The 17,490-nt window shown below is 41.8% G+C and overlaps 2 protein-coding genes across 10 annotated transcripts in view; one reads left to right on the top strand and one right to left on the bottom strand.

The window, feature by feature from the left end:
• Positions 1–254: 254 nt before the first annotated feature.
• On the bottom strand, positions 255–17,229 carry PPP2R3C (protein phosphatase 2 regulatory subunit B''gamma). 5 transcript variants are annotated; one of them, XM_052782612.1, is made up of 15 exons: positions 17,211–17,229; positions 15,556–15,683; positions 14,283–14,387; positions 13,569–13,681; positions 12,649–12,746; positions 9,787–9,857; positions 8,916–9,048; positions 8,295–8,351; positions 7,689–7,744; positions 7,540–7,615; positions 6,733–6,869; positions 4,915–5,052; positions 4,320–4,376; positions 1,672–1,731; positions 255–976 (listed from the first exon to the last, which is right to left on the bottom strand). In XM_052782612.1, exons 2-15 carry the CDS (start codon positions 15,646–15,648, stop codon positions 788–790), a joined length of 1,383 nt encoding a protein of 460 aa, XP_052638572.1. In that variant the 5' UTR covers positions 15,649–15,683; positions 17,211–17,229; the 3' UTR covers positions 255–787. The 5 variants fall into 5 exon arrangements, with proteins under 5 accessions (XP_052638572.1, XP_052638568.1, XP_052638569.1 ...); XM_052782608.1 differs by lacking the exon at positions 17,211–17,229 and adding an exon at positions 16,496–16,625; XM_052782609.1 differs by lacking the exons at positions 8,295–8,351; positions 17,211–17,229 and adding an exon at positions 16,496–16,624.
• Positions 16,826–17,490, top strand: part of PRORP (protein only RNase P catalytic subunit) — a 54,326-nt gene continuing 53,661 nt past the window's right edge. The window contains exon 1 of one of the 5 annotated variants that reach the window (XM_052782615.1): positions 16,826–16,930. The gene's annotated coding sequence lies outside the window, so the exon portion shown is untranslated. Of the gene's footprint in view, positions 16,950–17,203; positions 17,429–17,490 lie in introns of those variants that run through there. The other 4 variants (XM_052782614.1, XM_052782616.1, XM_052782617.1 and 1 more) reach the window with 4 other exon arrangements.

The raw sequence follows: 17,490 nt of genomic DNA on the forward strand, positions 1-17,490 counted from the left end.
TGCAACCACCTCTGGCCTGGAGCTACTGTAATTTTATCTGAAAGTTGAAACATTTCTACAGCTTTATTAGAGTTTCACTGCTTTAACTACTGCTGTAGCTCAGCTGTACAATTAAGTTAAATTACATAAAATACTTGCACAGGAGGTTAAGTAGGTGAAAGCCTTTATGCAGGTGTTTGGCTTAGTTTTAGCTAGACCTAAAGGTAGTGCAGTTTTATTTCTGTTAACCTCTTAAGAATTAGGTAACTATTGAGTCAGTTCAATAGTTATTTACTTATCCTTTCTGTTAGACACTTAAAGCTGGACACATAGAAAGGAAAAAGGGCTAAACTCTTTACCTCTTATTGAAGACTTTTGCCTTTACAACAGAATGCTCAAGAGCGCTATCATTACAGGAAGCCATACAGAATGCAGCGGGAGGCTTGGGATGGCTGAGTGGATACAGGCCACTGCTGAAGCCAGCAAGAACCACATCCTTACTTTCAGGGTAAATTCACATTTAGAATAGGGTATTTAAATAAGAACAGGGCTTGGTACACAGGGAAAAAGTCCAAAAATATTTATTTAAAAAAAGATAATTTTTACCTTTTGAACAACATTTGCTTTTTTGGTTTCAGAAATTAGTTCTGTGATTCCTGTATATGTACCACATTTTATATTGGGGGGGAGGGGAGGAGGGAAGTAAAATGGAAGAGGCATTGATTCAGATAATGAATGTTTCCAGCTTTCAACACTTGGTGCATCAGATTGAACAGGAGCAGACTGTATCCATAGGGATATCTCAAAGTCACGTATCATCAACATCACCAGTGTTGTCATTATCACTTGCCACAAGGACCTCTCTGTTCTCGTATGTCCAGAACCCATTCAGATCAATTAGAATGCTGGTAACAGTGTCTCCTTGGCTGCTATTGATTAAGTCTTGAAGGGAGATTTTGTAAGGATCCTTAGGCTTCACCATATCAAAGATTTCATCCTATGAAAGAAAAGTCAAAAAACCCCACACATTTGTGAACAGAATAATGGCTACTTTATACCATATACAGAATGATCTTTGGGTGACTAGTGCCACCCACACCGATTTACAAAAAAAAAAAAAGCTGTTAAGTCCCAAACCATTTAAGATACAAAGCACAATAATTGGCTACAGATAGGAGCAGTGTGCTCAGCTCCCACATCTCAAATAAGAATTTGCTTTTCTGGGGAGGCTTTGGCCTCAAAATGGCAACATGAAACTCAGTTCGCTTGTATGAGCTAAGTTTTGTAGAAGCTCTTGTACTTTTTCTTAAGTACTAAAACTGCTAAATGTAAAGTAGGCAGTAATAGAGTTTTACAGACAGGTTTTTTTCAGTCACCAGTCCACCCCCACCTCCGAGGTATGATCCTGAACCATAAAATAGACATACCAAGTATCTTCCAATGTAAGGCACAGCAACATGTATTTAACAGGTACTTTTGTCTATTAGTAAGGAAACTACTAGAATAGTTGCATACCAGATTTCTTACAGAGCAATTGCTGAGTAGAAAGACATTTTCAAACCTGCGAGTAGGACAAGTCAGATCACATCTACTATTCTGCAAGTAAATATACAACCTAGAAACTACGATACAAGTAAATTATGAAATGCTTATTCAAGTATTTCATGTAGTACTCTATTCAGTAAAACTAACCTTGACATCCTGAAAAGAAACTGGTTCTTGTCCATGGATTTTCATTTGTTCCTGAATAGCCTAGAAAAAAAAGAAAAGTTAGGAATAGGTAGTGCAGTGTTACACTGACACTGTATGAAAATTTTTTAATGCTTCTGCATTTTAAGCTGTATTGCCCTGTAACAAAGCATTCATGGTACAGCTTGCAATCAATTCTCTTCCACAAGTGAGGCAGGGGTGAGTTAAGGCATAATCTGTGATACATATCTCTAGGTTCACAGTCCTTAGTCAATATGGGAAGAATCCAACTTTCATTATGACCAGTGTTTGAATGCTCTGCAAATGGGATATGCAGACACTTGAATATTATTACTCAACACTCAAAACTTAAGATAGTAATACACTCAAACCAAAAGGTTCAGTTTTCTGACAAAATGTGAAATACAGACTAGGGAAAGAGAGAAGAGAAAAGACCAACCATCAGACAGACAAAGCAGTGTGGCTACTCACACTTCCAACTACTTTGAAAATGGAACCTGTATTCTGGTTGATTAAATAATAATGTGAGGAAGACAATGTATTTGTCTATTTGAGCATCTGTCTATGCATGGAAGAGTTCTCCCAGTTCAGGCTGTTAAGCGGGCATTTCTCATTTTGAGCAAAATAGTATTCCCTACTGTTAGTTCTTTTAACGTGGTACTATTTAAATAGCTGGATCACCAAACCTCTGCCTGCAGATAACAACTACGAACAAAACTGTTTGTTTCACTAGCACAAGCTGCATAGCCTTGTCAGCACAGCTGTATCAGCATAGCCTCTGTAGGTGCAGACCTACCCACACTTACACTAGCAGAAAAGCAGTTATTCAGAGAGTCAAAAGGAACTGTTCTGATTTCAAGGAAAACTTAGAACATTCCATTTCCAAAAGTTTAAAGGACATTTTAGAGTATGATCAAGCATCTGCTGTAGTCGAGGAATCTTTTCAGTAACTAAACCATAGAGTAAACACGTAACTGGAGACATGCACAAAAATAGCTATGCCACAGCAGCTTACGCAGAATTACCTTGTTAAACTGCTTTCATATTAGATCACTTATGTACTATGACAACACTAAAATTCATGTTTTTGCAAGATGTAAAACTGTAAATTAACACCCTTTATTAAAATTAGAGTCGGAGACAGTTGATACGGCCCCTGGCCTCCCTGAATCCTACCGCCATGTGAACAGAAGTGGAGAAAGTGGTGGGAATTGTGAGCTGTAAAAGCAGTGAGAGAAGACGAGTCATTGCTTAGTTTCTCTAGGATCCTCAGTATTGCCAAGTCCTGGCCCAACAGCTGCCCATCAAGCGTACAACACAGCTACAACTACTAAACAAAGTTCATGATGAAGTTCAAAAGGCACATGCAAAAGTCCTGCCTGCACCTGCAGCAGAATAACCCTATATAGCAGTATGCTCTAGGGGCCAGCTGGCTAGAAGCAGCCTGGCAGGAAAGGTGCTGGAGGTCTCAGTGCACAAGGAGGTGAACAAGAATCTGCAAGGTGCCCTTGTAGGGATGAAGGCAGATAAATACTGGGCTGCACAAGCATAGCTAGCAGGTTCGGGGAGGTGATTATTCCTCCTGACTCAACATTTGGACACAGTACTCCAGATGCAGCCTCACAGCTTTGGCGTCCCCTTTATGAGACACCAACAAACCAGTGGGAACTCACTGGAGGGCTATCAGGATGTTTGGGGGCCTAAAGCACAGCACAGCTGAGACGAGAGGCTTGAGATTAATTCACCTGGAGAACAGAAGGCTGAGGTGGTGGGGGAAGTATAATTACTCTCTTCAACTACCTAGCAGGTGGTTAGAGACAACACAGCAAGACTCTTCTTGGAGACACACAGTGAAAGGGTAATAGGCAGCGGACACTGGCTGCAGCGAAAGGCATTCCAACTAGACAAAGATGGGACAAAGGATGAGGGGAGAAAAGTCTTCTCAGTAAGGGTAGTCAGACACCAGAACACATTGCCCAAAGAGGCTGTAGAGTCTCTCTCCTTGGAGATACCCAAAACTTGCCTGGACAAGGCCCTGAGCAACTCGACCTAACCATGAAACTGGCCCTGCCCTGAGCAGGTGGTGGGAGCAGGTGACCTCCAAAGGTCCATTCCACCCTAAATTATTAGAAAAGGTCTTCCAGATAAGAAGCCTTATTTTTACAAAATGATACGGTTGTAGTTACTGTCAAAGTTCATGTTCAGCTGGAGACTTACAACAATACAGAAATAATGTGGATATAAGATTATGTCTTGAGCAGGCCTGAATGCTTTACTTAATGAGCTGAATGATGTACCTTGTTCATCATACTTTGAGCATATGGCTAAGAACAATGACACTGTTTAGTTTTATAGTTATAATACAAAGATCCCTATGAAGAAAATTGAAGTGCTTGTCCCTGTGTCTCAATAGATATCACTGAAGAGATCTCGTACATGAAAAAAAAAAAAAAAAAAATCACACTCGTAACTCAGCCTAAACCACCCACAGCAAAAATACTATTTTACTACATGACATTCCCCTTCCCAAGACACCTCAGGTATCTATTAAAAAAAGAGACAAAACAACAAAACATCCACCCCACCCCAAAACCACCACAAGCCAGAAGAAAAACAAAAAAACCACTCACACACAAACCACAATTTGGAGGAAGACTTTGTAAGTCCTGGGTTAAAATTAAAAGCAACTAAAAAAAAAATTTAAGCTTATCTTAAATCTCTTCTGGGAGAACACATGAAAATGTGTAATATGAAAAATGCAAGAAGCTTTTTTCAATCAATACACTGAATGAAAAATCCCGTATCTGTACAGGCCCATCACTGCATTTCATTATTTTCATTTCTTCTACTGATTTTTAGGATTACAGTGGAAATTAAAATCATGGGCAATAACCAAGTAGAACCATCGCAAGAGATTTTAATAGGTAATCATTAGGCAATTTTAGGACAATTTAAATTAAAAAAAAAACAAAACAAAACAGAAAATATTTTTCCTAAACGAAATAAGTTAATTTCAACTGCAGATAAAATGCTGAAAATACCTTTTGAATTCTTTCCAAGTTTTGGAATATTTTTTTTAATATTTTAAATCTTCTTAGAAGTAGTTACTAGCCTCCCAGTGGGTATTAGTAATTTAAAGTGATTCCCTGCAGATCTGCATGCAGAAGCACAGAGGCTATAACACTATAAACACAGAAAATGACCTACCTGTATAAAGAGACTTACCCTAAAGAAATAATTAAGGGAAAAGACATTCAGGTATCCTTTGTTCTCTATATCAAGCAGTTTGAAAATGTATTGCAGAGCTGCAGGCTCCTTTCTGTTTTCTAATGCAAGCACAAAGTCCAGGTAGGTTTTATAGTCCTAAAAGTAGATACAATCATGTTTATTACAGTCGTCTTTCTAAATTGATTTTGCAAGCAGGAACTTTATAATTGGCAGCTATTTCATTGTAGGGGATCAGTCTATTTTCTGAAAAAGACAACATGAAATAGAAAATGGCAGCTACCACCAACATGAACAGAAAAGTTAGTTTTTAATGACTGCTGCTGATAGGAAATCCTGTCATTTTAGAGGTAAAATAGGATTCCAAGCATAAATCCAAGTTAAACATGCTATATATACTTTAAAACAATGTTTAATACATCTTTAGACTGCTGCACATACCCAGCTAGTGAAGAAAAGCCATATAAAACGTTTTCATTACCACAAATTAAACGTCCAGTGGCAGTAAGCCTACCATTACCAAACGGTGAACTATATGGGCAATTAAAGTATATAATCTTTGGACCAGAGTAGGTAGTTTGGCAAATCACGTGGTAGAAGCATTAGTGGACACCACAAATATGTACCACACTTTTCTTTTTCACTAGTACTGATTCCTGGTTTCCCGATCAAGATACAGTTGTGACAAAGACAGAAATCCTTCAGTCCTATGTATATAATAACCCTGTCTACCTTAAACACCAGAGTTGTGCTGCCATTCAAAGGGAGCTTGACAGCCTGGAAAAATGGGCTGACAGGATGCTCATCAAGTTCAACAAAGGGAATGCAAAATCCTGCATTTGGGGAGGAAGAACCCCATGCATCAGACATGCTGGGGGCTGACTTGTCAGAAAGCAGCTTTGCACAGATGAACCTGGGAGTTCTGACGGGCAACAAAATTGAATACGCACCAGCAACATGCCCTTGCAGCAAAGGCTGCTGACAGCATCCTGAGCTGCAATAGCAAGAGCTTTGCTGGCAAGTCAAGGAAGGTGATCCTTCTCTACTCAGCACTGCTTAGACCCCATCTGAGCACTGGGTTAGACCCCATCTGAGCACTGGGTCCTGCTCTGGTCTCCCCCACACAAGAGAGAGACGGACTTACAGCAGCAAGCCCAGCAAGGGGCAAGGAAGATGATCCCTCACCACCTCAACGATTCTGTGATTCTACAAAAAACTGCTAAGGTGACAGAAGGACCATAAAGCGAATTTGTAATTTATCACTTTCAGAGTTTAGTCATCTGAATGCAGACAACAAGAGTAGCAATACATTAAGTAAAGCTTTCAAAATAAATATAGATAAAAGGTTTTATTTTAACTCTAATTTAGTTAGACTTCCCATTTTTTCACAGCTATGGAAAGCTTACAACAAAAACCACTGTTTTCTTCATGAAGAAGTGGACAGGTTAGCTGACTTGCACTAGTCTCAAGTGTGCCACTTGTCTTTGGTTCTCTTTAAAGAATTACATGTAACTAAAAACCATTGCTACATCTATACATTTTTTCAACCTGCACTTTATGTTATTGAATCTATGAGAAGCTTTATCCTAGGCTGTCTGGATTTTGTATCTCCTCTGTCTTTAAGCCACGCTGTGATCACCTTGCTGTTAAGAAAATTAATTTTCTAATCTACTGCATGGTCATTTGTGTGCACAATAATAAACAAAGGTTACTTCACCTCAAGCTACTTTTTATTTCAAAGATACTGATTATGACACATTTCCCGTCTCAATAAGCCAAAGCTTTTATATTGTGAATGAAGTGACAATATGCACTTACCATTTCACCATCATAAGTTAAGCATTCCTGAAAGACACGATCCAAAAATATGTTGGTGAGAGTCCCTGTTCCATACCGGGACAGTTCTTCTTTGCTAAGCATGCCATTGTGATCTTTATCAAGGTTTAAGTACTGGCCTAGGGAGAAGATATAGAGGGCAAAACATAATATACCTATGTCAGCAAAGAACTGTTTCAATAGAGAAAGAAAATCTAGCACTTCTTTAACATTTATTTAGTTTTCATCATAAAATTAATGCAGTTAAGTAGGAAGATGCTAGATCCACAATAATATTCATAGAGCATCATAAATGAGCACAGAACTTGGGGAGGGGGAAGCAGGATTCCCATAACGAGGTGTTAATAGTTCTACTCTAAGGTAATGGCTCAAAAAGTAAAGACTGTGTATACAGAGAAAGGAGCAAAAGGCTACGAACATATTCTTTTAAACAAATCTGCTGTAAGCATGAAAAAAGAGCTAAAAGTGATGCAAAAGCATGAATAGAACAGTCAAAAGAAAAGGTTACAGAGGAATCTTGTACCCTGTGCAATAAGCACAAAAATGACAGAGGATAAAACCGTTGTAAAGAGCAACAGTGGAGAACTGAAACTATAAAGAAAGTCAGGAAGATACACTGAAAGGATGGCTACAGGAGTTGAAAAGACAAGTTATCAGGAGGATTTAGTGAGACAAAACCAGGAAAAATAACACTAAGAATGTAACTAAGTCATAGGAGGCAGAGAGGAGGGGGAAAAAAAGGGAGGAAGGAAAAAAAAAAAAAAAGCATTCACGTATAAAGGAACCTACCATAAACTCTTAAGGCAGAAGGAGCAGAAAACCAATTTGTTTCCTGACTTTCTTTAGAAAGTTCTTCATCCCTTAACTAAGTGAAAAATAAAGTTAGAATTCAGAAAGAGTAAATTAAAATACAATAGTATATGCTAAGAGATCTTTACCTCCAGTAAGTCATCCAGGAAGCTGCAAGCTAAAATATCCTGTATCTTTATCTTCCCTGCAGCAAGAAAAGGAAACATTTTAACAGTTGCCCAGACAACATATCCATTTTACTGTTCTCATTTAGGTGATTCTACTTAAGAAAGAAGTGTTCCGAGCAGAAAAAAAATGCCTTCTTAAAAAAACCGAAGCCAAACACACCCAACTTCTAACATCAAGGATAAGGCTGTAATTTAAGAGATAAAATAAAAATAGCTTTTAAATGACTGAATAAAACTAGCTTGATATTGGCAGAAGAGGAATTATCCTGAAGCCTTAAAAGCCAGAAAACGAGATAAAAAAATAATGCAAGTGTTCAACATCAACTCAATATGTAAAATAAAAAATGCAAAGAAACCATGCTTAAAACATTTGTTGGAATAATAGAGTCTCTTAAGTGATGTGGTATTTTTACATCTTCAGAAACTACAGATGTGACACAAAGCTAAGGTGGCAGAATGCACTTCTGCTGGTGTAGCTTTGGCTGGCGCACAGACACTGCACAAGCAGCTGTGCAAAATAATGGCATTGTAACTTCACACACACCCTCCCTACCTGTTTATAATTACCTCTGCCAAAGGCTACTGCCCACACAACTCTGACATCTTTGAGTGGCACAGCTAGATCTTGAAAACACATGCAGTCTGTGACTTAAATCAAGGCCATACAAAAAAGCAAACTGTTGTCCAAGGGAGCTACATCTGTAATAAGAATTAGCAGCCATAACAGCAAACCTTATCTAATGAGTTTACATGGCGCACACAAATTTAATCACAGGAGAAGCACATTACAGTAAGCATGCTTGAACACTTCCACAGTTCTGTGAATGTCCTGCCAAGCAGTTCTGTCACTAGCTGCTGTGTTTTCTATTCACCCTAAACACTTATAAAATTAGCTACTGCTAATGATGCATTATGATGAAACAGGATCTTATTTGTCAGTTTCTGTGAGATAACCCTATAGTACCACAACTGACGGGTATCTCATAGGAATTCATTAGCTGTAGATTATTAGACCCACGTAAAGACTCACGGTCTTCAGTAGAGATTAATCTTCAAATACAAGATTGCTGAAAAAAAGCCTACAAAGACAACTACATATTACTTTGAAAACACAAGTAGCTTCAGTGGAAACATTTTAAAAGTGAAAATAACTCCCACATATTTAGAATTTTGAAAACATGGACCTACCTGTTCTGAGAGGATCCAGAAAGAAGAAAAACTTTCTAACTGCTGTGCAGACATAGAAGGAGTAAAAAGATTTTTCTAAACCATCCAGTTGTGGCAAAGTAGGGATGAGTTCCAAAATATAGTTTTCTAAATCCTGCAGAATTAGGAAAGAAAAGAAAACAAGCTTTAAACACTACTATTGTTGCACATTTGCTATATTTCACTCTGGCTTTCAAGTATATTTTGATAAAAATACAATCCTGCAACAATACAGGAAAGAACATGAAAGCAGGCAAAAAAGCTGCTGTCTCTGTGCAAGAAAACCTAGGTCATTTGCATACACATGCGATGCCATGACTGAAACAGTCTACAAATAAAGCAGAATGTTAAAGTAGATTATATTTACGTGTAAGTATAAATGCATTCAACTGTACCTTTTTCAAATACCAATGCAAACCTCCTAATTGGATTATCCTATTGCTAAATATGATTTAATAGATCTTTTTTGAGTGGTAACTAGAACCTTCTTATTTATAATATTAACTCCTGTGAGAACAGGAGAATAATTCTTGAGACACACTCTAGCCATCCTTTTTTGTGATTTCTACTATATCCTACTAAATCTAGTAAAGCGCTAACGACATGAAACCTTGATACCTACGATCTCTTTTTCAGAGAATTACCCATATGTTAAAAAGGCTAGCAGCACTCTCACCACCAAATCTCTAGAATATAGAGATTGTTATTTATCCAAACAAAAGTGCCCCCCCCCAAATCTAGATTTTGATACAAGCTTTTATGAGATAAGGCTGGAAGAAAATTGGAGCCTTTCTAATGCTCTGTCGTTTGAGTAAATAAAGACAGACATTAAGTCAATCAAGAATTTACTTACTGATTCTCTGAGGTAGCCCTGTCCTGCCACGTCATATAAACTGAGGCCTATTCTTGTCTGATGAAGCCATACTGTAAAACAGAAAACAGAATTACAATGCAAGAAACCTAGGGGGTTTTTGAGGCCTCACCAAAATTTCAAGTTATTCCAAAGGCCACAAGGCACTGTTGGATGTTAAGTGCCTCTCTCTGTTTCACACTTTTCTGAGATTTAAGCAAAGCCACAATACGTACCAGCCCTGCTTAGAAATGCCGTTACAGTCTCTAAGTCGGTAAGAGTCACTGGCGATATATGGTACGCTGTGGCCAAGACTACCTTATAGTAACTAGATGTGAGAAACGGCTGAGCAGACACCCCATTTTATCTGGTACATGGAATCACATGGATTCGTTCTGTCTCGCTGACCTAGAGATACGTGTAGCAGTACATTTTCACTGCATTAAAAACAGCTGTACAATGTTGTATACAGATTGCTGGTCAGATTGCTACAGCCCTTTGTGCAGTACAAGACGCTGCAGCTACAGCCAAAGGTCCTGCCCTCACTTCTGAGTTACGACAGGAGAATCAGAATAGCACAAGCATCTATTTTTGCAATGAGAAGGTGCATTAATCAGACAATCTACAGGACAACTTGCTTGAGGCCATTGTTAAAGCACAGTAACAGAGATGGAGTACAGATTAGGCATGGAAACTATTATTCACACACTCCATGTTAAATTTAACTTCCATTTTATGAAGAAACAGTTTAAAAGTTCCTCTTATGAAATATGAGCTGTGCTTATACCAACATTCATCTCTTCAAGGTAAGTGTCAAGGTGGACCAAGTATCAGAGATGACAGAGGTTACATGGTGAAGCTGGTTTTTTGCTGGCTGAAGTTTAAAGGTAAGTGCATCATACAACCTGAAGCGATTCAAGACACTTTTACCAGGCTTGACTTGTCTGGACAAAGCCAACAGACTCCACCACCTTTTCTCCTGAAGGGGGAGCGTTACTGGAGGCAGACAGTGCTTTGGGAAATGCTTCACCACTATTCAGTTATTAAGTTCACCATTCTCTCTTCCTCTCCCAAAAGGACTGTGTAGATCATTAAGAAAGAGGAAGAAAGGCTGTAATCCATGGAGCATAGGAAATCCTCCAGCTGGAGGTAGGAAGCAGAAAGACAAAATGCTACAGTTCAGCACAAGTATGTGATTACATGCAGCTATTCCTAAAACTTTAACAAAGAAAAACCCCAAAAGCTCATTAATGAGTTCAGCTGGTTAGAGAATACCATCACACACCCGAGGCACAGCAGTTTAAGATGTTTTAAGCTCAGGGCGATATGGCCTCTCCCCTGCTGCAGCACCACTCCGGAAGCTGACTGCTCTGCTGTGTGAGCTTCATCAAAACAAGGTGAAATGTGGGACTGCACTGCCCCAACTTGGATAAGCTCAAGCAGCTGCAGAGTAACTCCCTTCATCATGTTACTTTCCTCTCCCTTCAGTGCCACACTGAAGGACGCTTAGCAGTAAACACAGATGGAAATCACTAATTCCAATCTAAAGTATTAACTGAAAGTTCCTACAGGTATTTGTCTTTTCTTCCTTTAATATCTGGCCTGGTCTTTAGCCCTCATACAGAACGCTGTAAAACAGACAATAGAAATGATCTCAGCTACTGCACAGATATGCTACTGGGCTAACTTTATTAGGCAATTCCAATGCTGTAAGCTAGCGAAAACAAGGATCCTTATTCAACTGACCCAAGAGGGACTTGCAGACAAACACTACGATGGGACCTTATGTTGGCCAGACTCTGAAAATAAAGTTGACTGAGATAGGACATGCCAAAAGGCCTGTTGTCTCTAAATTTGGTGGGATTTTTTGGTTTTGTTTGAGTTTTTTTTTGTTGTTGCTGGTTTTTTTTTTTGTTTTGGGTTTTGGTTTTTTTTTTTTAGGAAAAAAGGTATCACCATGAATAAAGACTTAAAACTTCCGGATTAAACAAATGAAATAAAGAGCTCTGAAAGAACCTCTGTTGTGTCCATCTGGGTAAGCCTTTTTGAAATGCATACAGTTTTCACAGACTGCTTCACAAGTCTCCTGTCCTGCAAGTTTTGGGTTTGCTGTTTGTTGCAAATGGGCCTATTACTCCTTTCTTGCATACTCTGCATGTCTACTCACCAGGTTTCCTGCTCAATACATCTCTCATCCCTTGCACCACAACATTTTAAATTAAACAAGCTGAGCTGCTCTGGGGAACGGTGCCATTGTCCCCTCCTGAAGGCTCTACAAGACCTAAGAACCAGTAGCCAGGTGACAGGGCAATGAGGCAACCTTCCTTATCTTTTTAAACAAGATCTAATACAGATTTAAAAAAAAAAAAAAAATTGCATTTTTCAGCCCAAGTATTTATTTATAATAAAAAATACCTGAAAATATGGCAGGGCTATAGCGACAAGCACAAGAACATATCGACATATTTGACAAGCACAGTTAGAAAACATAGATAACACCACTCTAAAAGGAAAAACAGCAAACAAAGCTGTCTGCCAGACAGTCTAATCACAGTGGTTAGGATCACACTCTCTACATAACTTTACTGTTTTGCTCTTCACAGTACTGCCTGAATAAAGGAAATCAGAATGACAATATATATAACAAAAGAGATCAATGGCTGAGAGGAGAGGTGTATTTCAGAGGTAGGGTGAACTCCCACCTCCTAGTAACCGGAAAAACTCCCAAACCTCCAGGAAAACAGCATTAGCAATCAAGGGCTAGATCTCACTGCTGTTGAAGAGAACAGCAAGTAATTAATAAAGTTTAAAATAGCCTTGAAAATAAAACAACTTCTCATTAACACAGAAGAAGCATCAACTAACCTTTTCGCATGACATAATTGAAAAACTGCATGATAGATATCCTCCCATAAGGATCGTTATGGAGTAATTTAGCAAAGATCTTAGCTGTGAAGAACTGCCTGTAAAACATAAACACAAAGCTACTTCTATACATCTGATTACACTGCACTGATAGACCCAGTTACAGTATCCAAAACTTACAGACACTTTAAAATACTGTTTTAACAATATAGAATACGTTCTGTATATTCCAAGACGTTCATTTGCTACACTACACCCATCAAGTGGGATCCTACCAAGTAACAATGGTAAACGCAATAAAAAGCAGCTGCCTTTACTGCTCATGAGACTCTTCAGTGATGTGGGAGTTTTGAGAGCTTTCATTCTATTTAATTTCTCTTTAGTACAATATGTTTGGTAGCTTCCAATCTTCTGCAACAATATGCACATAAAAGGAACTGCCAGTACTGACAACTAATCTGCTTCTGCCCAAAATTCAGTCACAAAGTTATGTGCACAACAGCAGTCTCCAAAAGGAGCATAAAGAAGGAATATTCACTGTATGCTGTACACAGAACATCTGGTAGGAAATTTTCCAACAGAAGATATTAGGAAAGCTTGAACAGTATCACTGGAGACATGATTTCCTCTTCAAATACAAAATGTGCTGTTTACTGGCCGCTAACATCACAAAAATTCTCAGGCTGATAAGAATTTCTTCTTCAAAAGGACGCAGCACCCCTCTTGCAGACATCTCTACCAAAAGCAGAGATGTAGGGCAGTACCCCTTTGCAAGGACGAAAAGCAACTAGGTTATCAATAACTGCATGGACGTGATTTTATCTCACCACTAAACTCTCAACATCTATTTTAGCAACTGAAAGTTACAGCAGCACTTAGGTTTAGCCAAAGTAAGCACATACAAGAGAAGAAAGCCTTACTTGCATTTAGGTCCAGCTTTTTCACCAACTTTCAAGAAGTTCTCATAGTTGATCATTGCTTCTTCCCCAATCATTGGTGATGTCTGATGTTTGTCCAGTAGAAACCACAGATTCTTAAAAGGCATTTATAGTTGGTTAAGAAGAGATCTCTCTAGAGATGTCAACGTGCTTAAGACAGAGCATCTAAGAAATGCAGCAAAAATGTGGTTTTGCTGCAAGGTTATCCCAGTTAATCAGTACACATCGTCAGTTCAGCCAGAAAAGCAAGCAAGTGATATTTCCACTGCTCTAAACTGGTGTTAAACACACACACAGTCTCTCTCTCTCTCTCACTAGGATTTCTAGGGTCACATCCCTCTTGTCTTTGGCACTGCAGTAAACTCAACCATCTCTGGAGTCTCTCTCAGTGATACATAAACAGAACTTATTTCTTCTTTTGGGCCCACTAGGGAAATTGTTGGAATGTGCTGGAAAACCAGAAGCCATTTATTTAGTCCTCATATACATTATAACGAGGAAGCATTACACTGACATTACCAGCCCAAGGCTGTGTAGCACTTCAGCTTTAGCTAGTACTTCACAACCAGCCAACATGCCCGAATACAAAGCACCTTACCACAAGATTCTGTGGACAGACAGGAGATAATCAAATGCTGCAGAAAGAAGAAATCTTGTCAGAAGCCATTACGAGACATACAGAAGACATTTTCTTACCTGCAGCTCTTCATTATCCAACAGCTCTCTACTTTTCCTTTGCAGGAAGACTGCTCTAGATTCTTCTCTTAATTTCTGAAGCAAGACTTCATCTTCAGCTGGCAGCTAGGAACAGTGTGGCATTTCAATTTTCTGTACAGTGCTACCATTCAAAAACTACACATCTAGCAAGTACTCTTAGGTAGTCCTGTCTCTCCCACTGTGATGAAGCTGTTTACTTGACAGAAAATAACAACCTATCTACCAGAATGCTGTATGGTACCTGCTCCTTCTACAGGGGTATCACTTGCATACTGTCTCAAACTATTTCAATATTGAAATATTTATTTAAAGCAGGACATCTTTAACATGAGAGACAGAGACCTACCCCATACCTGATAACCCATCCAGTAAGCACTTTCCCACAGTTGCAGGATAGGAGGGCTCACACATAAAAGACATTTACTATTGTGTTTTTACTCACGTGAGAGCAGCACTTTCTATTTTGTGGTAGGCCTGGCTCTCAAAAGCGTGAATGTCTACTAGACTTGTTTTGGCCAACAAAACAGATGAAAGAACACTTAGTATGAAAGTTCTGCCAATGTTTACGTGCAAAACTGTACAGCATTACCAGAACTTGGATGGTTGCATATGTATTCATCAACTGAAACATAGGTATTTGAGAACTTAATTGGCAGAAACTTATGATCCTAAGGAATATGGGACCACGCGAGGTTAGATAGCAGCTGAGTGGTCAAGTTGACAAATGCCAGCCACAAGTTCATGATGTTGAACTTGTGCTCCCATATTCCCCCATCCCAATCTGATTCATCTCACACACAAGACATTGGACCAAGCATTTCTGCTGGATGATGCAAGCAACAGACCTATCTTTAGTCTGCAAGACCAATGACCCACCATTTTCATGAAGCAGCATCCCATCGTGTCTAAACAGAAATAGGAAGATATGTATTTATAACACTGGTATGTCAAAATTTAGTTAAAACAGGAAGTTTCTCCGAAGGAGAAAGAGGACTTCCTATCCTTAGTAAACAGCCAAGCCTACTGCCTGGTTAGTAAACTATTTAATGGCCTTCGATGAGATGCTTAGTAATTATTTGAAACTGCTGAAATCCACAATTGTACAAAACAAAAAATTACGCTTAGCAATCCACATCATTCAGATTTCGATCTGCTTAAGCTTCTGAAGCTGAAGCGTCCCTTTGAATAAGTGCAACGGTCTTTATAACACAGAACAGCCTCTTGTTGAAGTTTATCTGGATACCTTACTTACCCTGTAGTAAAATCGCGGTATGTTCATATACGAGATACTGCCACCTTTTCTTCCTCCTTTCCATTCCACGTAATATTTTGTGAACAATTCCATTTCCTCATCTTTTAGCTCTTGTTCGCTCTTTTTGGCTGATTAACACAGAAAAGAATTTTCGTGTTGTCCTCCAAACAGAGTTTTAACGTAACAAGGAGCTTGAAAAAAAGCAGTTAATGCTGCGGCTTGCACAGCTACGCTAATGTTCAGTAACACAAATATTAGGTGGAAATGCAGGGAGCACAGGCCTATTATGCGACTCATACAACGGATACGTGGAATACGTCACCCCTGTATTGTACCTGAGCGTCCGCAAAGCCCCGCTCTCGGCAGCTGCGCAGGCCGCCCCGCCCTCTGCAGGGTACGCACTCTGCAACGGACACGCGGCTACGCCTGTCACGGCAGCAGCACGCCCGTCCGACAGCGGCAGCACTGCTCAAGACGCTGCTTACCGCCAGCAGCAGCACAAAGTCACCCTTCGCGCCCTAACACCGGCGACGTCGCCGTACGCCTGCGCGAGCTCTCTCGGGGGGCCTCGCCTGCCAACGGAGAGCTACCGGCCGGAGCCGTCAGGGGGGTCTGCACCGCAGACGGACCGGCCCCTGCAGCACCGGCGTCCCCTCGGCTCCGCGCCGCCCCTCACCCCGACAACACGGGCGTTTCTTTCTGCGCGGAGCCACTCCGACACCTGCCCAGCCCCCACGGCAGCCTGCACGCCGGGAACGGGAGCAACACCGGACACGCCGACGCTCGCCCCGCCAGGCCTGACCCCGCACCCCCTTCGCTACTGCGGGCACCGGCGGCCGCGCTCACCTACGGGGGCACCTTCCCTGCACCGCCCCCGCGCCAGCCGCCACCCCGCGGCGAGGAGTGCCCCCGGTCCCTGTCCCAGTCCCGGAGCACTCACGGGCGCGGCGGGCAGCCAGGCGGCCCCGCAGGGTCCGCTTCCAGTCCATGTACCCCGCCCCCCCTCCGGCGCCACCGCCGGCGGCCGCCCCGCGCGCCCGGCGGCACGTGACCGCCGCAGCCGGCGCGCTCCGGCCGGCAGGCCCCGCGCGCATGCGCGATGCCCTGCCCGGCGCGGCTGCTCCTCGGAGCGCCGTGCCCGCAACAGACATGGCGGAGCAACCGCCCCCCCCCCCCATCCGCCCTAGCGCGGGATCACGTGCCGGCCAGCCCGGTGAGACGCGATTGGCTCCGAGTCCAGGCGCGGGCCCGGCCGCGCTTCCAGGCTGGCGGGAGGCGAGCGCCCTGGCCGCTGCGTGGTCGCCTCTGCTGTAAGCGCCTCCCTGCCGGCGCCTCGCAGCGCCGAGATACCCGTGGCCGCCGCGCACCGAGCGAGGTGGGCCCATCCCGGAGGGGTAAGGGCTCAGACCGCGCCGGGACCACGCTTCCTTAAGCTCTGGCGGAGTAAAGTGCGGAGGGGGGGGGCGGGGAGAGAGACTGTTTCCCGGCGGGGGGCGCGCTGCTGCGGGCCGGGCCGGGCCGCATTGCACGCTGGGAGTTGTAGTTTACGGGGGCGCGGCCGGGGCGGGCACGCGGGGCACCGAGCGAGGGACGTGGGGCCCTGCGGGGCCTCCTCATGAGTCGCGCCGGCTGCCGGTGAACCTCCCGGTACTTACTTTTATAACTTAACGTTTACGTGAGATTTCACTGTAATTACTGCCAGCGGTGTTGCTCTGCCTCTTTGGCAGCGGCGTTACCCAGGATTTACGATTGGGGAAACCAGTGAAACGGAAGTTTGTCACAGGTTGAAAGGTAGGAGGGAGCCAACGTAGGAATCCCGTGCTGGGACCGCCTGAGGGATCAGGATTGGGATTCCTGACCTGAAATTGTCGAGGTACCTTGAACTTGGTGTTTGCTAGCATGCAAATGTAAACGTGACAGGAAAGCACAGAGCAG

Source organism: Harpia harpyja, chromosome 3 (assembly GCF_026419915.1).
Source record: "Harpia harpyja isolate bHarHar1 chromosome 3, bHarHar1 primary haplotype, whole genome shotgun sequence".
Lineage (NCBI taxonomy): Eukaryota > Metazoa > Chordata > Aves > Accipitriformes > Accipitridae > Harpia > Harpia harpyja.

What these genes read in the sequence shown, in the direction of transcription:
- PPP2R3C (XM_052782611.1), bottom strand. Translation starts at nt 16,706, where the DNA reads ATGTCTGTTGCGGGCACGGCGCTCCGAGGAGCAGCCGCGCCGGGCAGG. An exon ending in TACCGCGATTTTACTACAGG is followed by an intron (nt 14,388 to 15,555) that starts GTAAGTAAGGTA and finishes CACTGTTCCTAG; the next exon opens with CTGCCAGCTGAAGATGAAGT. An exon ending in CCCTTAATTATTTCTTTAGG is followed by an intron (nt 1,732 to 4,914) that starts GTAAGTCTCTTT and finishes TTTTTTTTCTAG; the next exon opens with GCTATTCAGGAACAAATGAA.